We start from the raw sequence: 24,512 nt of genomic DNA on the forward strand, positions 1-24,512 counted from the left end.
AGGATGGAAAGATGGAAAATGGGAAATTTAGGGCAAAGTTTTAATGCGCTAAATCGATGGATGACCGCAAAGGCAAAAAGTTTTCATTTTTTGATTTTTTGCTGGCTTGTGAACACTTTTTGTGCGACAAGATAACTTTTTCTGTTGCTTTAAGCCGGACGCTGTAAATGAGCGCCCAGAGAGGGCTGAACGGGGGCGTGGTAGGTGTGGCAGTTCAATCGCAGTGTGCCAGAAGTTTTGCAAGTGTGTCTGAGTGTATATGTGTGTGTGTTTGCCTTTGTGTGTGCCAACTTGTTCATGTTTTACTTATTTGACTTGGGTACGTTGCCAGCGGGCAACCTTGGGGCAGCTGTAGCCGTTGCATTGATAACCCCCGCCGTACGATGCACTGAAATCAGTGCCAGGTGATAAGGCGACACACTCAGTGCCGTTAATAGGTGTGCCAAAGTGCAATTCATTATCATGAAAAAAGATGGGCAGCGAAATGCCAGAGCGTAAACGAATTGCATAAAATGCATGAGAATGCAAAGCACAGGCAGCTGCTGCTGTTGTTATTGTTATTGCAGGTGTGGCTGTATTAGAATTAAAAGGATGCGGCCCCAATGCTGCCACACCTTCATCCTTTTTGCCCTGCCAAGTGGCACATAATCCACGTTGTCGTCGACCCGACGCGTCAGACTGTAAATAATGAAGTTTGCACCTGGGCGCCGCAGTGATTCGCGTGGGGCGTGGCAGGCGACAAAAGTGTGACTGTGTGTTTGTGTGTGTGTGTGTGTGTGTGTGGGCGGCATGCTTTTAGCTCAGAGCGTGCGAGCGACATAATAAATATGCGTAACAAAAACGAGCGCAAATTTATGAGCTTTGTTTAAAAGCAAAACGAAACGCCAGAAATATAAACAGAATGTGCGAAAAGTGGGCGTATATATGGATGTGGCAGGTAGAATGGGGGCATGGCGCACGGCCATGGGGCATGGGGCATGGAGCATAGACCAATGTCTGTTTGCTTATGCATTGAATGACACACACAGAATGTCAGTTTGGCTAGAAGTATGTGACATTTAGAGGCCTCAGCTGTCAGTCTATTAAGTCATAAATAAATAATTACGCATAAAGAGAAAATTGAGCTTGAAAAAAATGTAAACAAAAATCTCGGAAATTGAGCGGCAGAGACTTTGCCATTGGCAAACACAATTTTATGGCTAGCTTAAAGCAACACAAACAGAGAGAAAGAGAGAGAGACAAAGAGAGAATAAGAGGGCGAGAATGGGAGTGGGAGAACAGAAAAGGGAGCTCGAAAATTGGCAAAAAGTCTAGCCTCTCGTTAATATGCAATATCATATTTCCACCACCAGACTCCATTTATATTCAACTACACTGGACAACAAAATTTTGATTGCATATGAATTTCAATACATGAATGAAAAGGTCAGGTTGAATTGCAAAAATACTTAAAAACAAGTAAAATTTATTATTTCTAATAAGTAAATTTTTTTTATTGTCTAAATAAATTTAAAAAAAAAAAAATTTTTTAATGAAAATAAACAAAAATAATAATAATAAATTAAATAAATAATATATATATATAATATATATATAAAATAAATATTCTGCGCTTTCAAATGTAAGAGCAAAAAAATTCAAAGTTAATTTCAGTAATTATAAAAGTGCAACTATTAAACTTTAAAAAAAAAATTGCAATTATTTACAAAAAAAGTATACATATTTATTTTTTTAAATATTTATCTTAATACAAATCTTTTGTAATTTCTGAATTAATTTAATGAAATGACTACCAAGTAAATAATATTTAATTCTGAGGCACTACATATAGAAATGTCTAGGATTTATTGAGCCAACCGTGAAAAACATGTTTTCGCAACTTTTCGTTTTTCAAATGAATGAAATATTCATTCCCAAAGACAGCTCAATAATTAAACACGTAGCTCAAATGCATTTCCAGACACACAGCTCGATCCCGCAGCCGTTGCCTTAAACGAGTTTTGAGTTTGTCGGCCAGAAGACTTGATTATGACAATTTCATTAATTTCGAAAATGTTCAACTAAAAGTCCCCATGCCCCATCCCATGCCCCGCCTCTTACCCTTGCTCATGCTCATGCGCCACATGGGGCCTAGTCATTAGATGCTAGACGAGAAGCTATCCAGCTACTGACTGCGGCTGACTTCCGACTCGATCCTTGTTTAATGTCGGCGGTAAATGCCGCCGCTAGGTAAATACGTTAGGAGCGTTGCGAGGTCCCCAAACGCAGAACGTGATGCGCATTTTTCGCAATGCGGAAAGGGTCGACGTGGGGGGCTCTATGAGAAACACACACAAAAGTTGCGCAAAAGTTTATGGCTGCCAGGCCAGCCTGAGCCGGGTCCAAAGGGAACGACGGAGCTGCTCGCCCGCCTCCCCGCTCTAGTTGGCATCATTGGACTTAAAGCTCAGCCAAATTCTCAAACGTCTGTCGAGGGCGCATTCGTTCATTCATTCATTTTCGCTGCAGCGTTAAATTGAGTGCAGTCGGTGCTAAAAGGTGCAACATTTTAGCCAACAATATGCAGATGAGCTGCAGCACGCTCTGCTCTTAAGCTGTTCAAAGAACTAAAAAATAAATTAAATGGAATGGAATGGAAAAGCGTAAATTCTGTGAAAATAGTTGTCAAGCAAATTGTTTGTTGCACTCACCGATGGCAACTTGACTAAATTATAGAGCTCGCCGGCTGAGCTCTTAAGAAAATTTTGTTGCACCAGAATAAGTTGCCTATGAGAACTTTGTTGCAGTTTTGGCAAAGTTTTCGGTTCCATTTGTAGTTATGCTAATGGATTTATATCGCTTTAATTGCGAACACAACTCAAATACTATCCATTTGTACTCGTATATTTATGAGGCTGTCTTGCATAGCATTTAATCTTAAATCTCAAAATCTGGAGCATAAACCATGAACGGAAGCCGTAAAAGTTGGCTTAGGAAAATCAGCTGAGTGTGTTGGGCAAAAATTAAATTAATTAAAACCTTTATTATTATTCAAATTTTCGCTTTGATAAAAAAATCTTTCTATAGCGGATTTCTATGATTTCCATATCTGAGTTTTCCATTCGCTTTGTCTTTAAACTCTGCTTTAAAGTTTTGTTTGCAAATCGAGCAAAGCCATAAAATAAAACGGCCATAAAATGGCAAAACGAAACTATTTTTTTTTTTTTTTTTTTCATGATGGCATAAAACAAAAGAACAGCCAAAGAACGCTGGGCAGTAGTAAAGGAAGTAACAAGACTCACACTCGCACTGCTCCTCCCCTCCCACGCACACACACACACACACATAGGGAGAGAAAGAAGCACAGCAAGTGGCAAGTTTTTGTTGCCTGTGGCATCAACACAGCCCGCAACATAAAAATCACATTTATTTTTGACACAGAAACTTATTGATGCATAAAAAAAAGTTGATTTTCCACGCCCATATTCCTCATATTTTTAGTGGCAGGCCATTATCAGTATTTTGTATACCCTGTAACTGGGCAAGTTGGGTACTGAAGCAGGACAAAGAACAAGTTGAATTTATATACACTGCACAGATACATATGTATGTATGTATGCATGTATGTATGTAAGTATGTGAATAAATATATATTGATTTCTGTGCTTCAAAATGCAGCAGACATGAAACTTGGCATAGAAAAAAGGTTAAGTTTATTAGATTTTTAGATCAATAGATTATACATATAGAATTGATGTGAAGTCAGAGTGGAGCACCTGCAATATACTTTGAAATTTAGAAAATAAAATACATTTATTGAAGAGTATGCTCAAGTGGTCCATGCCATGGCGCAACGCTCTCCGACGTTCACATGAATTGTATGGCTCCGCAGGCGGTGTAAAACTGGCTGCCATATTGAAAGCAAGGATTTTTCAATATATGTTTATTTTTGTACCTTTTGCAGAATCCACTTGCGGCATTGAACAGTTCCGGTGCAACAACGGCAAGTGCATACCCAACAAATGGCGTTGCGATCGGGAGAGCGACTGTGCCGATGGCTCGGATGAGGCACCCGGTCTTTGCAGTAAGTATTATGCTCTTATCTATTGTCGTGGGATTGGGTTGCTCAAATTTCAGCTCGGATTGTGCAGTGAACGTGTGCAACCACTTCACCTTCAGATGCCACAATGGGGAGCAGTGCCTGCCGCGCAGTTGGATCTGCGATGGGGACCCCGACTGTCGCGATGGCTCCGACGAATTAGAGTGTAGTAAGCAGAAAAGTTATAGCTAAATTTGCACATGTACCTACTAACCCAGGAGGATTTACGCTGGCCCACTAAAAACAGAAGAAATGAAAGAAGAAAAAAACAATTTGAGGCATAACAAAAAAAAATACAAAAATAAGAAACGCTCTCACTCGCAAATGGATTTCATAACTTAAAGTCTCATAAAGTCGCATTTAAAGCATGATATTTATTTGAATGCATGCCATGTATATCCACTGCCCGCTTCGCTCCCCCCAAGACCCCCGCATGTATATTCGCCATGTATCTCATACTTTACGACTTAAGGGCGGAGGCTCCCACGACGCGACGTGGGCCGACTTGTCCATAAATTAACGTCAAAGGACTACGCAAAAACATCGCGACGTGCGCATCAAAAATGCTGCCAGCAGCGGAAATAATTTGTATTTATGCATTAACAAGCCCAACAAAATGTAATGCCCAGCTAATTCGCATACCCTGTAAAAATAAATAGGCGAATAGGTGAAACAACTTTCACTCGTTCAGGACAATTATATTAGTGAATAAATATTCCTAAATAACCAGAGTTAAATAGGAATATTTTCAATACATTATTCAGCATAATCCTCATCATAATCCTCAGCATAATCTCATCATAATCCCCCCTCAAACAAGCAGCTCAACTGGAAACCTTTTTATCATAGAATCACCGCAATTTTCGCGGCAACTTGTTTGGCAGTTTATAGTCTGTGTTGCATTCGGCTAACTATTTATGCCACATAAAATTTGACATTTTTTTTTTTATTATTCGCATTTTATTCTCTTTGTGCATTCGCGCTGTAATTGAAAAAAATGATGAGATTTTTATGATGTTATCCTCTCGTAACTCATCAGCGAAGCCTGTTGGAAATAAAAACTGGTAATCAAAACAGATACATACACATATATACGTATATACGCATATATACACATACATATATACTAAAGACAGTCGCGTGCAAATTCTGCCTGTGGTTTATTTGCTGCCAAACTGACTGGCAGCGCACGGCTACACAGGAATTGAGCATGCAGAGGATTCGCAGGATACTCGTTGCCCTGCTCTCAAACTCATGCTCCACTCGCCATTGAACACGTGTGACATTTTATGGCTTTTATACGCTTCAAAAAAAATGTATTTTTCAACGATACTTGTTTTTTTTTATCGTTGTCAACGTTGTGAATGTTAATTGAAGTTTAACGTGCCCCAAACATAAAAATCGACTATCATGCCATTTTTCTATGGAACCCACGTTGCTGCTTAACATACACAAAAGATAATACAAATATTTTGAACGAGATTCCAAGAATTTTATGAATTGAGATCATTTCATAACAAAATACGACAATGAGTTGTTCGTATGAAACTGTTTTCCTTCTTATTCCCATCATCTTGGCTGGATTCCCGTGAAATTCCTATTCAGAGCTAACCACTAGAACTTTAATGTAGCTAAGCTATAAGCAAAATTTCTTATTTCGTAAATTGATGCAATTATTATTACTTGAAAATTCATATAATGAATCCTTGACAATTCCCTATAAATTATTTATTCATCCCTGTCAACCGCTTTGCCATTCTTCCACCTTCACAATGCGACTTTTTGTGGCTTCTCGATAACGAATTGAAAATCGACTTTTTATTATTAGATTTGTGCAATTTTAGTTTATTGTGAAAGTGAGAAAGTAAAGAAAGGAAAAGAAATAAGAAAACTAGCTGCTGCCGAGCAAAGGCATCAAACTTCATTGGCTTTGATGTCTTTGATGTGCAGAGCCTGAACGTCGACTGGCACGAATGGGGAAAGTTCCACCTAAGCGACTCGAACATAAACTAAAAGCATTTTAAATAAAATTAAAAATTGCTAGCAGAGTCGCTCTGGAGCCAAGGCTTGACTTGGCAGATAACAGCAAAATGCTATTGAAAACAATACGAAAGTTATGTGCGATTGTGTGCGTGTCTGTGTGTGTGTGTGTGTGCATATGTGAGTGTGCCTACACTTTGCAAGCTTCTATGAGCTATTTATTGTAGGCAACAAATTGATTTTGCTATGGCTTATGCCAGGTGAAGCCACACCAAGACTGCAGCAGCCTCTTTCACCTTCACCTGAAGTTTGAGGACTTGACGCCAGCTGCTTGGCCACATTTAGTGACCGTCATAGTAGTGGCTTTTAAATTGAGAGAATAAAAGTAGAGAGTTCACGCTGCCATTGGCAAGCTTAAGAGCATACCTAATGAAACATTGCGTATACGCAATATTGGCAAATATCCGCGCTTCACTCTATGAGCACTGTGAAAATGGACTTTTTCCTATTCATTTAAAGTGTTTTTCGTTCATAAACTTTCCCGCGCCATGGACCTTCTAATTTTAAGCTTTGCTGAGCTAAACGAATATTGGCTTCTTTAGCTGCTGAGCAAATATTGCCGTTTAATACTTAATGCGCTCAAAGAAATATATTAAACAGGCTACTTGAATTTATACACAAGCTATGCAAGTCTGTGTTAGCTTTTCTATATATCGCAAACAATTTTCAACACACTCCAGTCTCACGTTCCTGTTGAATTCTTTTGGCAAAACAAGGAAAATGTGTGAACACGCTCGTGCGCGCGCTCTAACTGCAATAAATACCAATTTAAGTCATATCACGCATACGACACGTTGCGCATGCAAAAATAATATCAGGCAACAAAGCGTAAAATAATAATAAATTAATTTATTTGCAACGACGTTGAAGCGCACAAAAAAATAACAGAAATACAAAAAAAAAAAATAGAAAAATGGAAAAGGGAAAAATATTGCAAAAAAAATGCTTTTTTTGGCGCAAAGCAAATAACTGTAAGCAGGCAGCTAAAGCATATTCATATAAATACATTTATATATACATATATGACTATGTGTGCATGTGTGTGATATGGAGTTATGAGCCTTTATAGTCTGTGGCACACACAGCAGGAATTACATAATCTTATCAAGAAAAATCAAGCGTAGCCGCACCAAAACAAAGGACATTCAGTTCACGCGCCTAGCAGCGGGCAACAAGCACAAAAACCAAGACAAAAATAATACGTATTTAGGGTTAAACACAAGCGTTTTTATATGTGGGTGTGGCGATTGTGTGCGTGTGTGTGTGTGTGTGTTGTACGTCTGGCAAAACTTCCATGAAAGTTTCAGGCTAAAGCTCGCTGCCTATATCAGCAGGCGTGTGTCTGTGTATGTGTGTGTGGGTCTGAGTGTGTGCGCATTTAGCTGTGTGTGATAATTGCTTTAATGCGTACGCATGTGTGCGTTTTAACTTTATGGAGTGTTGGCTGATAATGTCTTAATTACTGCCTAGATAAAATGCCGCTCGCTTAACTTCAGCTCCCGTTGCCCCATATCTTTAAAAGCGTATGTATGTGTGCATGCGTGTGTGTGTGTGTGTGGGTGTTGGCATGACAACTATGTTTATTACTTAGCTGGCATTTGCCAGCCACAATTGGACTTCAACTTCAATTTCAACTGCTGCCGCTGATGCTGCCGCTGCTGCCAGTAGTACGTCTTATAAACTTAATTACTGTGCCAGGCAGCACAGGAAGTCGCGTTTTAAGTCTGTCGCATACTTAAAGGCGTCGCCTCTTAAAGCGCCATGGCCACAGCAATCAAAGATTCAGCTGAGCAACACCATTAGGCAGACAGTTAGAAGCCACTCGACATAAAGACAAGAGGCCTGTAAGGCAGTTTATCAGGCACTTGATTTTTACCGCCCTCATTCATGGGTTGAGCTTGCCAAAATTTTACTCAGCTTATCTTTAGGCAATTTTTACAGCTATTTTGTTGCTCATATGTGGATGGGAGTGTGTGTGTGGGTGTGGGTTTGGCTGTGTGCAGCGAGATATGCTTCCCTCGGGCATGCCCACTTGTCATGTTTCTAGTTTTCTTTGGTTTTCGATATATGTAACAATAAATTGTTTTTATATTTTAAAGAATAAAAATTCAAAATTATAAAGCAATTACAAATTTTGCTTTAAATAGAAACTATTATATTTTTTTATTATTTTTTGTTTAAATTTATTAAAATAATTTTTTTTTTTTAATTAAACAAATTTATATAATTTTATTTTATTAAAATTAAATTATTAAATTTATTTTTGTGTCTACTATTCAAAATAGTTTTCATATAGATATTTATATTTATATATCGTATATAAAATAATAATATAATAAATAAATACATAATTAAATTTAAAGCTGAAGCGCAAATAAACAACTATATGAATATCTTCTTTACTCGCAGTAGAAGAAGAGAACTCGATTTTCATACACTTTACTATATTTATAGACATCAAACTCTAATCGGGCGCGACATCTGTTTTCTTGCATCCCATCATCAAACTCCGCACTAACTACATACGACTCCCAACATCTATTTGTATATTGCAGAGAGCAAAACGTGCTCCCCGGACGAGTTCGCTTGCAAGAGCGGCGAGGGCGAGTGTATTCCTCTTGCCTGGATGTGCGATCAGAGCAAAGATTGCAGCGATGGCAGCGACGAGGCCACTTGTAGTAAGCCAGACTTAAAGAAATGTTTCCAAACCTAACTGTGCTTTGCTTGTACACTGTAACTAAAGCTTTAGCTGTAATAGTGTGTGCTCTAGTGCTCTCTCTCTGAGTATGTGTGCGTGTGTGTTTGTACATACTTCATCTTGTTGCCCATAAGTATGATACACATTGCTGCAAGTATTGTGTAATACTTACCTAAACAATACACTTGCAATAGAGCACAAATATTTACACACACACACACACACACGCACAGCGAGCAGAGACAGACAGCTACACACTTTAGTTTTGCAATGCTTTTGTTGCATAGATGTAGTTGGTGGTTGGTGATTGTTGTTATTGTTATTGTTGCTATTGTTGTTGTTGCTGTTGTGGCAACAAATCTTTTTGGTTTTTATCCCCTGACGCGAACGCGTTGGCAATTTTTTTAATGGTGCTGGTTTTCTTGAGTTATGTCCCGCATATTTCAGTTGCTTTTGCGGTCGCTGCTTTTTTGTTATTGTTTACCTAACTCTCGACTGTAGTTAACCATAGCACTAATGTTAACAGAAGCACACATTCCCATAAGTACACGCAGCAAAATCCTCCACATACACACATATGCACACACACACACAGACTATCTCTAATATACACCTCGATTGAATCATAGATATCACCTGCCGCTCGGACGAGTTCACGTGCAATAATAGCCGCTGCATCCAGAAGCGTTGGGTCTGTGATCAGGATAACGATTGTGGCGATGGCAGCGATGAGCTCGCCTGCCCCAAGGTCGAGTGCCCCAAAAACACCTCATTCAGCTGCAGCAATGGCGCCTGCATCACCAGGGCCTGGGTCTGCGACGGCGAGGAGGACTGCGAGGATGGCGGCGATGAGCGCGTAAGTTTTGACAGTCTATAAAATTAGTCTTAAAGTAAATCTCAATCTCATGGCAGGACAGAAAAAAGTGAGAGTGAGGGCTGCCCCACAATTTGTTTGCCAAGCAGAAAATAAAAATGTAAATTAACATAAGAAAAGTTTTTTTTTTTTTTTTTTATATTATTTAAACAGTATTAAAACTATAATTAGATCAAATTAGACATACGTAAGGCCTAATCAAAATACTTTCAAATGCTAAGAAAGTAGCCGAAGCGAATGTATTAAAATCCCAAGCAAAACAATTTAGAAAATTGTTTTACATTTCAAGCAGAGCTCTCTCTGGTAGAACTTTCGAAGCGGCCCTCGCTTACAATATTCATTTTTATATGCTTGCCCGTAAATCATAAATTATGCAACACACGCGCATTTCCCAACACTGCCGTCGTCGACGTCAACATTCGAAGCTGCCGTCAACATTAATGTGTGTGCAGCAGAGAGCCGAACGATGTCTAAAATTGCTTGCCAAAAAAAAATAATACAAGTAGAGCAGAACAGCTGAGGCTGCCCAACTAGCTGATACCCTGCACCAAATTCCACGTAACTCCACTACACTGCCTCACCCACTCGCATAAGCCACAGGGTATAGTAGCATGAAGAGCTATGCGCATAAAATGTGAACAATTTCGGGCGCCAGCTCCCGCCTGTGATAGTATGCAACAAAAGATATAAAAGCCCTGGCAGCTGTCCTTATGCAAAGAGTACATTACATCCTCTATATGTATGTGTGTGTGCGTGCCTGTAATCCCAACAGTAGCTGCTTTTTATGGCATACTTCGAGCAAAGTTCCCCTTTGACAGGCGCTGTGTAAAATGCATTTAAAGCCAGCTACGCACAGCAGACAAGCCATTTCATTGTCTACTCCACACTGACTTGTACTTAATCTTGCCCTCTCTCTCTCTCTCTCCCTCTCTCTCTCTCGTAGGGCTGCGGCACTGTTTCCCAGACTATAACACCCTGCCAGCCGAACGAGTTCCAGTGCAAGGATCGCATCACCTGCCTGCACCAGAGCTGGGTCTGCGACGGCGATCGCGACTGTCCCGATGGCGACGATGAGCACGCCTCCAGCTGCAAGAACGTGACTTGCCGGCCGGATCAGTTCCTGTGCGATGACCTCAGCTGCATTGCCGGACACCTCACCTGCAACGGCCAGAGGGACTGCCGCGATGGCAGCGATGAGCGCGACTGCCGCGTGTCGGCCGAGCTGAAGCGCTGTAATGCGACCAGCCAATTCGACTGTGGCGGCGGCCAGTGCATTGCCCTGTCGCAGGTCTGTGACAGGCGCAAGGATTGCCCCGATGGCGAGGATGAGCCGGCGAACAAATGTGGCATCAACGAGTGCGAGGTACGTAACGGCGGCTGCATGCACCGCTGTGTTGATCAGCCGGTGGGCTACCGATGCGAGTGCCACGCTGGCTACAAGCTGACGAGCGATGGCCATCATTGCATGGACATCAACGAGTGCGAGGAGCCTGGCGTATGCTCCCAGATCTGCGTTAATGAAGTTGGCGGCTTCAAGTGCGAATGCGAAGCGGGCTACATGAGGGATTCACATAATCGCACGCGCTGCAAGGCAACCGAAGGACACGCTTCGCTCCTGCTCGCACGACGTCACGACATACGCAAGATAGCGTTGGATCACATGGAAATCACGTCCATCGTGAACAACACCAAGGCAGCGACTGCCCTGGACTTTGTGTTCCGCACGGGCATGATCTTCTGGAGCGACGTCAACACACAGAGCATCTACAAGGCGCCCATCGACGAGGGCAACGAGAAGACTGTCGTGCTGAAGAAGTCGTCGGTTACCTCGGATGGCCTGGCCGTCGACTGGATCTACAACCATGTCTACTACACAGACACCCACAAGTGCACCATCGAGCTGACCAACTTTGATGGAAACATGGGCAAGGTTCTGATTGAGGATGCGCTCGACATACCTCGCTCGATTGCGCTCGATCCCATCGAGGGCTGGATGTACTGGTCGGACTGGGGTGCCTCGCCGCGCATCGAGCGCGCCGGCATGGATGGATCCCATCGCACAACGATCATCAACTATGACGTGAAGTGGCCCAATGGCATCACCTTGGATCTGGTGAGGAAGCGCATCTACTGGGTGGATGGCAAGCTGAATATCATCTCCTCGGCCAACTACGATGGCTCGCAGCGCAGACAGATCCTGTACTCGACGGAGTATCTGCGGCATCCCTTCTCCATCACCACCTTCGAGGACTACATTTACTGGACCGACTGGGACAAGCAGACGGTCTTCAAGGCCAACAAATTCACCGGAGAAGACGTAGAGCCCATCACGGCAGTGCACATGGTAAGCCCTAGGTGGATGACATCAAGTGATTCTCTTCTGTACTTATCGATCTCTTCTCTCACCGCTCCTCACAGTTGCAGCATCCCATGGTCATCCATGTGTATCATCCGTATCGCCAGCCCGATGGCATTAATCACTGTCAGTCCGTGAATGGACACTGCTCGCATCTCTGTCTGCCTGCGCCCCGCATTAACGAGCGCAGTCCGCGCATCTCCTGCGCCTGTCCCACAGGTCTCAAGCTTATGCCGGATGGCCTTATGTGCGTCGAGGATCGTAAGTAGCTTTGCCAATTACCCTTTCTTTTTGTGCCCGAGTGTGGGGATTAGTGCTCTTTGGGCAAACCAAACCGATGGACACAGCTGCAGCTGTAATTGTCCATTGCAGTCGCGGTTGCATGGCGACGTGTCCTTGCTGTGGTTGCAGCCATCACAGGAGAATGCAGCTGAGCCTTCATAAAGGCCTTTAACATCTGCTCCTTTGTTATTTGCATTTCAATATGATTTTCATTTAATTTAATTTTACATTTATTCAAATTGCCCACTTTTAACCCGATTTCATAGTTAAGCCCACGCGGCGCTTAAATACAACGACGACACGCGTCAAAGTCGCGCAGCCGAACCGAACACTCGCCAAACTACCTCAAGATGCGCCCAGTTTACCGCCTGGTATGAGCTATATATATTTTTTTTTCTCAGAGGTGTTGGAGTTTTTGCTTAGGAATATAGCTATAATAATGGTGTCGGATGATTTATATATTCATATATTATTTACGGTCCTATATATATATACATTCTGTGCATAGAGTATTTACCAATCGATCATCTTTCAGCATCGAGTCTGCTCAGGTTTTGTTTATTGTGTGTATTAATTATAATCCATCACATTAGCCCTATTAATGATATTTTGCTGCCCTTATAGATTATGCTAATTACTGGCTATTGTTGTTTACTTTTTATTGTTTATCATAATTCATCTATTTGTTAAATGCTTGATTTAGCTATGCCATAACTGAATGCCATATTTTGATGTCCACGAATTATTTACACTACGCTTATGCGTATGTAAATGCTGTTTATTCTCTACATATTTTTTGCCTATATCTTTCTCTCTCTACCTTTCTGTCTGTCTCTCTCTTTCTCTCTCTCTCTTTAATTCTGGCCATTTGTCACGCCGATTTTCTTGCAGCGCCAACACTCACATGTCATCATCATAAATCAACATCAATGATATCGACATAATCACTCAAAATGCACACACGTGCACACGCACACATACACAGACGCACACACACACATACACCAGTGCTGCCAGCTTAGCCTGTTTCCGGCTAGATCTAGCCTATTTCAATCCATTGAAAATGACTTCGGTTAGAATAGCCAGAAATTGAGGCAGAGTATGCTGAAGTCCTATTCCTTAAGAGAGCTAAGGAATAGAAGAGACTGCTCTCTATGTCATCTAATAATTAAAAATTTGTATTGTAAATATTTATCATATCAGCATTATATTCCTAAGTAGCAAAATGAAGTAGTCCGACTAAACTATGTGTGTTTGTTTGTCTATATAAGTGTTCGTATGACTGTCTTTATACCTGTCCATCTCTCAGAAGAAGAACAACAGAAGCTCATTTACGTTGTCTATGTATATGCAGCAGTATTCATTCGGAATTTATATTGAAGTAAAACGATGCTAGAATGCTGACAGTAGCAGAAAGTGCTCTCATTAGTCAATCAAAGCTCAATAGACACGATCTCTACCTGGCGTCGGGCCCAGCATTTGAGAGCGACTCCGTGTTTGAGTAAAGATCGCCCTATATAAAGGGCAGCAGCTGAAGCATTTCTTCAGTCGTCTCAGACCTTGTGGGGTGAGTCGTGCACCAAAGTGAAGTGCAGCAAAGTGAAGTGAAGTGAGTGCAAATATTTAATGGTCTTTCAAGGCAGCACTAAAGACTAGGAGGAATTATTTAGAGCAAGAACAAAGAGGGAATACTTTAAGGGAATATTGAGAGGGAATACTTATAGCGAATTCTTGGAGAAAACAATTAGAAGAAATATTTAATGTATATACTTAGAGGAAATACTTAGACTTAGAAGAAATACTTAAAGGAAATATTTAGAGGAAACAGAAGTGGCGAAATGTTTATGAAATCACAGATTTTTATTTGATAATTATTTTATAATAATTAAAAATTTCTTACATTTTTTTGTATTTTGCTTCATTTCATTTTTTCATCCAACACGCTATTCCCATATTTTAAGCTTGTTATAGCCGTTTTTAGCCTCTTTTAGCTTTACCCTACTTTTATCCACAAATCAACTATTTCAAGGCTCAACAGCTGGCAACACTGATACGTACACACACACACACACACACACACACACGCACACACACACACACATGCATACTCAACCATTTTGCGGGCTTTCACGTAAAACGTACAGAAATATTGCGGTTGTGGGTTGGGTGGAGCATAAACCACCAGAAAGGAAACGCTAGTGACATGTTTAATGGCAACAATGGAAGCCACCCACAACATGATCCTGCCACACACACACACACACACACACACACGCACACACACACACACACACACACTAACACACTCGCACACATGCCCAAAGCTCAAAGGCTGTTTAAGCTTAAGCGACAACCCTATGACACTTACCCAGCGAATTTCTGCATGCAATTTGTGCGCCAGCTCTCTGTCAAAAGCGTTGACACTGCGGATGCGGATGCGAATGCGAATGCGAATACGAATTGCGAGTGCGGATGTGAATGCGAGTGATATATGAGTGGCAGTTGGCTGACGGCCTGGCTGGCTGTCTGACTGACTTGTACTCATCGTTGTCCTCGCTCAACAAATCGCCATGAAATTAAATTGTACACAAAACGACATGGACAACAGCGGCTAAAAGGTCCGATTGGGCTGTGCGACCCTTGAGGGGGAGCCGGGGGCTCTGGTGGGGCAAATAGTTTAACCAGAAATTCATCATCCGCAACAGCCACACACTCAGCCACATTCATCAACGCGAAAATTGGCACTGTCAACACCTACAGCTGTGCCTGGGCCTGGGCCTGGGCCAGGGCCAGGGCCAGGGCCAACTGAGATGAATGGGTGGGTGATTGCATAAATTTACACAGTGCCTGCAAAAAGTATGCAGCAGACGCATGCCAAATGTGCAAGCATCGATCTATCATGCAATTCCAGTTGATTAACTCTGCAACAGTTAATCAGTCCAATTAGATTGCAGCTCCGCTTCAAATTTATCAAAAGGCAAGACAAAAAGGAAAAGAAGAGAAAAACAACAAAAACATCTGGCTTTATCTATTGATAACATGACATGAAAGCAACACAAGCAACAAAAGGCGAACAATTTGTATTTGCATGACATATTCTGGAAACACAACAACAACAACATATAACCAGAAAGAGAGAGAGAGAGAGAGAGAGACACGTAAAAATATTTACTTTCGATGTATGCAAATAAAATGCTGAGCATTTTTGGTTCTAGCTTTTCAGTTTTCCGTTTCATGTTGATAAACAACATTCTTAATAAAACAAAATCAATTTGTCGCCAAGTCGCAGTCGTGCTTCCATTTTAGCCCAAAGTGTAAGCCTTGTATTAATAGCTTGCTGGCCAAACAGATGTTTGTTGATGTCAAAATATATTTATAGCCAGCTGACTTGCAATAATAAATGTAGTTTATTAGGATTCAGCCATCTATATGCAGATTAGCTTAAGCACCTTCCAGACCGCATTCCTTCCCCTATTTCATCAAGCTTACAGCTCTCTTATACTACCGCCTTTTATAACACCATAGCGAAATTTGTAATATTATTGTCAATTTGTAGTCCCTAAGAGCTTTCAAAAACGAGTTAAGTCAGTCAGTTAAATGAAATATCCCCTGAATCCCCGGCCCATCCCGCTTAGTTATTCGTGTGGCAAGTACTTTAATCATTTCCTGCTCAATCTTAGATATGCTTTTTAATTGCGCCCTTTGTGTTATTTGGCCATCATCTTCAGTCTTCAGCCATTCGGCCATAGTGTATATATAAACATGGCCAGCATTGTTGTCGAGCTCTTGCCGGCTTCTATGACGGCACAAATGAACTGCTTAGCAGTGGGCGACCATACAAAATGCGCCTAATTACGTCAATTTGAAAAGTAAGAGCACAGAAATCGTAGAAATAGAAAAGGACCTGAAGAATAAGGAGTAGCAGAAGGAGAAGCAGAAAAGCAAGTTGAAGAAGCATAAATCGTTAAGCGGCTCAAGCAAATAATGCTACATTGGCCAATGGGCCAGGTCGAAAGAGACTGGGAGAAATCTGAAATGGGATTCCAAGAAAATGACGAGAGCAGTTAAGCACTACGTTGGTAATCGTGGACAGACGGACGGACAAACGGACGGACAGCACAGCAAGTGCTGAGCACTTTGGACAAAGTTTGTAGAGCCGGCAGGGTGAGGGTATGGGGGCGTGGTTCAAGTAAATAACTATAAACTAGTTAAGGACTATTTCAATTAGATGACCAAGCCAAGGCAACGGGCATGCCGGCCATAACTGCAATTTCAATTAGCGGTTTGTGCTACTTTTTCTATAGCCACAGCCAGCCAACTCAGCCACAGTCACAGTTGCCGCATTTCCTGCCCCTCCGCATTCCTCTCCGCCCCACCGTGTCTCTGCCACACTTCAAATTGCTTAATTAAGCGCAGGCAAAGTTCTGCAAATACGCGGCGGACAACTTGACAGACAGATGGACAGAGAGCCACGGAACCGCCATAAACTTGTGCAGCCGTCGAATGTAACGACTGGCTTTTTAATAGCCACCATATAAAGTGGGCGTGGTGCGCAGGGAAAGCGGGTCAACAGCTGTTTGCCAATTTTACGACTGCAATTGGTCAGCATTGTTCGACATCTCTCCGGTGGACGGCCTGGCAAATATTTAATTTTTAATATTATATACATATGTATATGTATAAACCGCCTTTATTTAAGTAATCTGGTCACACTTTGTACAAATAAAAACATTGTAAAGCTGAGCGCCCATTTAATGGGCTTTTATTTCATTCATTCACGGGCAACTTTTTGTCGCGAATTTTTATGGCCTTAGGGCTAGTAAGAGCACCCCGCTTAAGCCCCTCATATATACACTCAGAGGCACACCTGCTGGCAGCCATTGTCTGGTGAGCTCCTTAAAAAATCATATAAAACACATGTGGAGAATTATTTCAAAAATTGTCGAGGGTTGGCAAGAAAAATTGGGGGAACATTACTTTGTTTTGTGCTGCGAAGCAGGCAAATTGCATTTGCTATAGATTAGGGTAGAGGCAATAATATATGACATTTATGGAAGTACATAAAATATGGCAAAGTGGAGCAGCTAAACAACGGGCAGCTCGCAAGATGTTGCTCGAAAAAGTTGATGTATTTAAATTTGCGAGAAGCTGAAAAGAAACATTTACTGAACATTCAAGTAGACATAGAGAAAACGGGATGATTTATAGAGGTAGATCAAGAGGGAGAGAGAGAGAGCGGGAGCGGGAGATAGAGGCAAAACAGAAGGGGATAAAAAGGGAGAGTGAAAGTAAAGAGTTAGAAATGAGGCATAAAGAAAGGGAAAACACAGAGAAGGGGCGAGAGAGATAGAGATAGGCAGTAAGAAAGAGAGATGGGCAATGTAAAAGATAAAGCGAGAGGTATAGGAAAGAAAGAATGACAAATAAAAGAAAGAGAGAGAGTGAGAGGTATGAAAGAAGGAAAGAAAGAGGTAGAGGTAGAGGTAGAGGTAGAGGTAGAGGTAGAGGTAGAGGTAGAGGTAAATATATACATGCATCTATAAGTCAAAAGTACAAAAGATGGTGATGTAGCTAGAGTAAAAGAGCATTAAAAAATACAATCCAAGGCATTAACAGAGGCTGAGAGATCATTTTTGAAATCACTGTTCCAAAGTTTTCTATAAACTTCTTTTTATGCTATTAAAATAATAGTAGAATATAAAAATATATATAGATTTTTTTACGCTATTCTCTAAAGTTTATATTAAAATTTCCATCATAGAAAATTATGTTTATTGCCTAAAACTCGAGTCTTGTTAAGACTTGTTAAGACAGAACAATTTGGCTCAAGACGTTAGACAAAGAAAGAAACAACAAGGATGCAGGATCATAAATAGCGGAAAGGCTTTTCAGAACATCTTCATCTGCTCAGGCAACAGCAGCTGTGTAACCTTTTTATATCTGTTTTAAGGCGAATTTAAATTATAGAAAAAAATGAATTCCGCTCTGTTTGTAATGTAGCAAAAGCAACCACACATACACCCACACTTACACACACACAGTGTGCAATTAATGTGGCAAATATGCGTAGAGCTTTTCAACTGCTTTTCTTTTGCCACTTGACTGTCTGTTAATGCCGCAAATAAATTGCTAAAGCCCACGTAGCTGCGCAACCTCAAAAATTTCCCCCCTAAGGGGAGCATTGTGTGTGTGTAGGTGTGTGTGTGTGCGCTCCATTTGGTGCTGACAATCGATGCTGTGCAGCTGTTGCCACTGCCAACTTTTAATGCTGGCGTTACCATATGCGTCACATTCTCCTTCATGGCGATCCCCAGCAGCGGCCAGTCTTGAGTTCATGGAAATTGTGTGGCAGGGATATTTTAGACAAGAAATTAAAAACAACAAAAAAAGACGAACAATAAAATGAGGCGACAGCTCGTGCAATGCTCTGCTAAATGCGGCACATCCTTTGCCAGGCGAGCGCGTTCCGCGTTCCGCGTTCCGCATCCCACGTCCTGTGTCCCGTGTCCCGTGTCCTGCTCGCTTAACTTCTGAACAAATTCTAAACGGAAAATATGAAAACGAATTATGTTGACAGCGGAAAAATCCTACAACTTCCTTTACCGCACAGACAACAACAAAAACAGCAGCAAAACTCACAAAAGGCGAAAAGCGTGACACAAAAAGTTGACAACAGTCCGGGAGTCCGACTACAGCGTGGGCGTGGCGTGACAACGGAAATATACGCCACGGGTTGTCGGCGACTTTGTCGCTGCAGCTCACAAACAAAAAAAAATAAAAATAAAAAAAAAAATACCGAGATATTTTAATTATATTTGAGTTGGACAAACCAAAACCAACCAAAAAAAATCTAATTGCATGAGCTGTGGCTGTAAATTGATGAAAACTCTGCATTTATTCATTTTCATTTCAAAGGCGTTTTCTGACCAAAAGTGAACTGAAATTCCAATTCCAGTATATATTGATTTATGCATTTATATATTTAAATGCTTTAAGTATTTTCAATAAACAAAACAATAAATATTATAATAAAACAACTGTCAAATCTGGTAAAGAACTTTTCAATTTGAATTCATTATTCATTCATCATATCTCAACATATTTTTAGCTATTTATGTGTACTTCTATATTTAGTTTTGGTTTTGGTTTCGGTTTCAGCTTGGGTTTTGCTATACCAAAAACTTTATTAATAAATGTATTTATTTATTTATTTTTATTTTTTGCTTAGACAATGCTGGAAACTCTGTAAATACAACACATACGGACGGAGACAGCGCTGAGACGGCGCAGCAACCGGAGGGCAACAGCAAAGCAATAGCACTGGTTATCGTCGGAACTGTTGCATCCGTAACTTTAGTCATAGGCGTGAGTAAATAGTGAACTTTTGATAATATTTCAATTGAAAAACTAATTCCGTGTGCTTCTCCAGGCCTTCTATTGGCTATTAAGGCAATATCCAAAGCGCGGAAATACAATGAACTTTTCGAATCCCACGTACAATAAGACAACAGAGGATACATTTAGCCTGGAGAAGAACGCCTCCATTAATCGATGCGGCTCAGCCATAGAGGAAGAGGTAAGCGGGTCGTTGGTGACATCTGGGCCAAATCCGAATGATTTCAGCTATATGAGATTTTAAGCTGAAACGGATCGTACGAAGTGTTAAGCCTAAGCTAGAGCTAAATGTTGTACATAGATGGATAAGTTAGACTTAGGTTTTAAGACCAGGCAGACAAGCAGACAGCTCGAACCGAGAAAGAAACCACATATTTAAATTAAATGAATTGTTTAGCTCTAAGCATAAACTAAGCCTAGTTAATTCGTGTACAATTCGGTAGAAGATGTCGTTAACTGAGTTGGTTCACACTATATGTACATTGTTTGTCGATCAGCGGCCAATATCTGAGTGTTAATTGCTATCATCATATTCAAAGATACCAATGAAGTATTATCATATCAATGTGCTATGAATTATAGTTGTATGTGTGTGCTTACATATGTAAATGCCGAGCCAGTGAGCTTAGAGGTGAAGAAAAGTTTTATTTATGACTGAATAATTTTATGGGTATTACAAAATATTTAGATTTGTAGTTTTCTACATATAAGTGAAATTTTGTTAATCAGAATAGAGATGTTATTAGCTTTTCTAGTTTTACCGTATCCAATGAAAACTTTCGTATGCCAGTGGCTAATAGGTCTGTGGCCATGGCATCCTCGTTCATTAGCCATCTGAATCGATTCTCGTAAACACAGAGCTTCTTGACATTCGCTTGCTTGGCAGCCTCCTCACATAGCTGAAGGGGCAACTCGCTCTGATCATTTTCCAGTTCCTGGAGCAATGCTGGGCTAATGGTTAGTAGATCACAGCCAGCCAATGCTTTGATTTCGCCCGTATTTCGAAACGATGCGCCCATTATCTGCGTCTTGTAGTCAAATTTTTTATAATAGTTGTAAATCTGACGCACTGATATGACGCCCGGATCGTCATCGGGCTCGAATTTCTTAGTGCCCGTGTTTGCTATATGCCAGTCCAAAATGCGGCCCACGAATGGAGAGATCAATGTGACTCCAGCCTCGGCGCAAGCCGCCGCCTGGGCTAGGGAGAAAATCAGCGTCAGATTGCAGTTAACGTAATGCTCTTTCTCCAGGATTTCAGCCGCCCTAATGCCCTCCCACGTAGCGGCCAGCTTGATGAGAATACGTTCCTTACGGATGCCAAAAGTCTTATACAGACAAATCAGTTTCAGTGCCTTGTCCACACTCTGCGCCGTATCAAACGATAGGCGGGCATCAACCTCAGTGGATACCCTACCAGGCACTATTTTCAAAATCTCACAGCCAAACAGAACGGACAGATAATCCATGGCCTCCGCCACTTTACGCTCCTGAGATCCGTCCACATGCTTACCATACTCAACTGCATGCAGCACCAGATTCTTGTACCGATCCATTGCTGAGGCGTTGAGTATCAACGATGGATTCGTTGTTGCATCTGTGGGCTTGTAGGCATTGATCGACTCAAAGTCGCCCGTATCGGCGACCACAGTCGTCACCCTCTTTAGCTGTTCGAGAGCCGACATTTTACGCGACTTTTCGCTCCAGTTCTTTCCCTGCTTGTACACTGAAACAATCGGTGAATTTAAAAATAATTTGTATGTCAGAAATTTTGAATTCATAATTTTAATAGAACATTTCCAAATGGTTAACTATGTTGGGTGCACATTAGTACAGTTTAATATTTATATCATATATCATATATATGATTTATGAGTGTGGGGTAAGGGGTAATGGGTATTACTGCAAAGTGTATTCAGGATTCGGGCAAGCTCATTTATTTTTACTTAGCACAATGTGTTTATGCATAATACCGTAATCCGATAAAACTTGCACGCAATTTATCCTCAATTATTTATAACTATTTACACGCGGCGTGCGAGCGAAAAATACAACAACAACAATAAAACCATTGGCCAGAGGCAAATTTATTCGTTTAGCAAATAGTTGGTAAGTCTTGTGGCGAACATAAATAATTGGCCACATTTGTTGTCATCCTATTAGCACATTTATTTCATTCGATTGCAAATTTATAATTTTCTAATTAAATTTATTATCAAATTATGAATCGAAACCAAAAGCGCGGTAACTGCTTTCGTTGGCCAGCTCGCTGACACAGCATTTTGGCCGGGCTAATTGCGTGGATGTGGCCATATCAATTGGCCAATTAACCAATTCTAGCAAAAGGGCCAATTAAATTGCATAAATGAAGCGTCAACGTTTGCTTTGAATGCCAATTTGCATTGCAGCCAGCAGACAACGGACAACGGACAACGGGCAGCAGATAAATGCAGTTAATTTACTAAAATATTTCAAATTTAATTTAATTTTTTGCTTTCGGCTACCTGCTGCCATTTTTAATCAACGTACTTAATTTTACACCAACTGCAGCAACAAAAGCATAATTATACCAAGCTAAACAAAATGTGATTAAGCCAGATTTGGCATTGCGGCTGAATGGCGCTGAAAATTAGCATAATCAAAAAATCAAAGCAAATTAATGCAAATTTTTAGTTGAAAATCTATGTTTATTTATCTGTGCTATTGTTGAATATTTTATAATTACTTCGGGCTTCTCTGTGACATCCATAAATTATGGGATTTGCAATTTAGAATTACATTATCATGTCTGCACTTTAAATTCGTAATGCTTGCAAAACTTTCTAAATTTATTATTATTATTATTTTTTTTTTTCAACAATAATTTATCTACTTATATAGAAATACGCTTTTCAAATTATATTTAATTTTTGAATTATCAATTAATATTCCAATAACTAAAGGAATATTTATTTACATATACATATATATTTTTATGAATTTTAAGTATTTTATTTTTGTGTATATATAATATTTTTAATATATATTTATTTTTAAGTAGATATATAATTTTATGAATTTTAAGTCTTTTATTGTTATATAAATATAACATTTTAACATATTAAGTAAAAGTATTTTTTCAATGAATAGTTACAAACAATATTTAGTTTTACTTTTAATACCTTTTCACTTTTCTCAAAACTTTAGTTTATTTTAAAAATAATATGTGTTTGCACAACTTTTATCACGTTTAAATTGTATATTACATGTTTTTGCTCTCTGCTTTTTACAGACTCCACTTCAGGGCACAGAGGTTGTCTAGAAAGACATGATAAGTAGGCCGTATACATATATATAGCGAGACATATCCAAGTAGTCTGCCTCTATCAGCAGCAGCAGGCTCATAGCTACAACAACAAAGAACTCCTATTATCAAGTCCTTTAAGTTTAAGGCACCTCACTCAAAGAAACAAAGAGCAAAACTTTTGCTTAGCAAGTAGTAAGAAGCATGCCAAAAAGACAACAAACAGCCAACAATCACTACAACAACAACAACAGAAACAAAACCCAGAATATCCACTAGAAATTTCAATTACATAAACTACAAATAGAGCCTCAGAAATGAAACTCTTATCTTGGGGAAAAGAAAATACTCAACAAATTCAATTTGTTGCCTAGTTTAAAACTTAATTTTAAATTTAAAAAAATAAAACCACATGAAACACGCCCACGCCCACAACTAATACGAAAAACTTTGTTCTAGGCGCAACGTTTAGAGATCAACTAAAGAGCGTCAACACACAGACACACACACATACATACGCTCGCCCATCACTCTCTCACACACACCACACCTCACGCACCCACACATTTGTATGTACCTTCACAGTCCCACACGCACACATACACTCACCGAAGCGAGACATACACACGCTCAACATTTCGTTTTAAGTACATGAAATAAATTGTAAAAAGTTGAAAGTTTAAATAAAAGGAAATATGAAGTCAGATAACTACATTAAAAATTTGTAAAAAAAAAAAAAAATAATAAATAAATAAAAATAAAAAAATAAAAAAAGGAAAAGAAAAATTTTAAGAAATAATTTAGATAAATATGTTTTGTTAATAAACGAATTTTGAGAGTTAAAGTAAAATAAAACAAAAATCTGGTTCAAGTTTAGCAAAATATTTAAAACCAATTTTGTATGTAAATAAATTTTTAGAGCAAAAAAAAAAACAAACTTTTCGAAATATTGAGTAGTTCTATAAAAAAAAAGGGAAAACAAAAAACCTATTTAATATTCTGCTCGTTCTGTTTACTTTATTTCGTTGATTCGGGTATTCTAGAAAATTTGCTGTGATCAGTTTTAAAACTTATAAAAGGAAAAATATTATTTCGCAATTAATTTTTAATTATGTAGAGCTTTTTGGAACACGTTTCTCATTTATTTAGTGTTTAGCATATATTTAAAACAAAAATTAACATTTTATTTATTGAATAACAAATAGTAATGAAAGGTTATTTAGGTTCCTATATTAAAACCGATGCAGCAGAAATTGGTAATTGAGAAATATTTTCAAACTATTTTAAATATATGTAATAAACTTTAACAACAAATATCTTACAACTGAATCAAATGGTACATGTGGAAAATAAAAACTAAATAAAAATTAATATTACTAAAAACATAAATGAAAATAATAAAAACTTATTGTACAAAAAAATTATTCAAAAATAAAGTGAACTCGTAAAGAAATTGAAATGTGTAAAATAATTATTTGAATAACATAGAAATTCTATAAAGATCTG

At 39.7% G+C, this 24,512-nt stretch overlaps 2 protein-coding genes across 9 annotated transcripts in view; one reads left to right on the forward strand and one right to left on the reverse strand.

Annotated features, from left to right (window-relative positions):
• LOC6574606 (very low-density lipoprotein receptor) overlaps positions 1–23,710 on the forward strand; it is a 43,318-nt gene extending 19,608 nt beyond the window's left edge. For 4 of the 8 annotated variants that reach the window (XM_032733554.2, XM_032733551.2, XM_032733555.2 and 1 more), the window contains 8 exons: positions 3,944–4,063; positions 8,674–8,796; positions 9,446–9,672; positions 10,634–12,034; positions 12,109–12,307; positions 12,595–12,699; positions 19,557–19,693; positions 19,758–20,353. In XM_032733554.2, the coding sequence (XP_032589445.1) occupies positions 3,944–4,063; positions 8,674–8,796; positions 9,446–9,672; positions 10,634–12,034; positions 12,109–12,307; positions 12,595–12,699; positions 19,557–19,693; positions 19,758–19,967 (2,522 nt within the window). In that variant the 3' untranslated portion in view covers positions 19,968–20,353. Of the gene's footprint in view, positions 1–3,943; positions 4,064–4,130; positions 4,248–8,673; positions 8,797–9,445; positions 9,673–10,633; positions 12,035–12,108; positions 12,308–12,594; positions 12,700–19,556; positions 19,694–19,757; positions 20,354–22,994 lie in introns of those variants that run through there. The other 4 variants (XM_015167561.3, XM_044008086.1, XM_032733552.2 and 1 more) reach the window with 4 other exon arrangements.
• Positions 20,349–21,598, reverse strand: LOC6574607 (probable transaldolase). Its single transcript, XM_002000607.4, has one exon. It carries the CDS (start codon positions 21,502–21,504, stop codon positions 20,449–20,451), a length of 1,056 nt encoding a protein of 351 aa, XP_002000643.4. The 5' UTR covers positions 21,505–21,598; the 3' UTR covers positions 20,349–20,448.
• Positions 23,711–24,512: the final 802 nt, after the last annotated feature.

Source organism: Drosophila mojavensis, unplaced genomic scaffold, assembly GCF_018153725.1.
Source record: "Drosophila mojavensis isolate 15081-1352.22 unplaced genomic scaffold, ASM1815372v1 contig_231, whole genome shotgun sequence".
NCBI lineage: Eukaryota > Metazoa > Arthropoda > Insecta > Diptera > Drosophilidae > Drosophila > Drosophila mojavensis.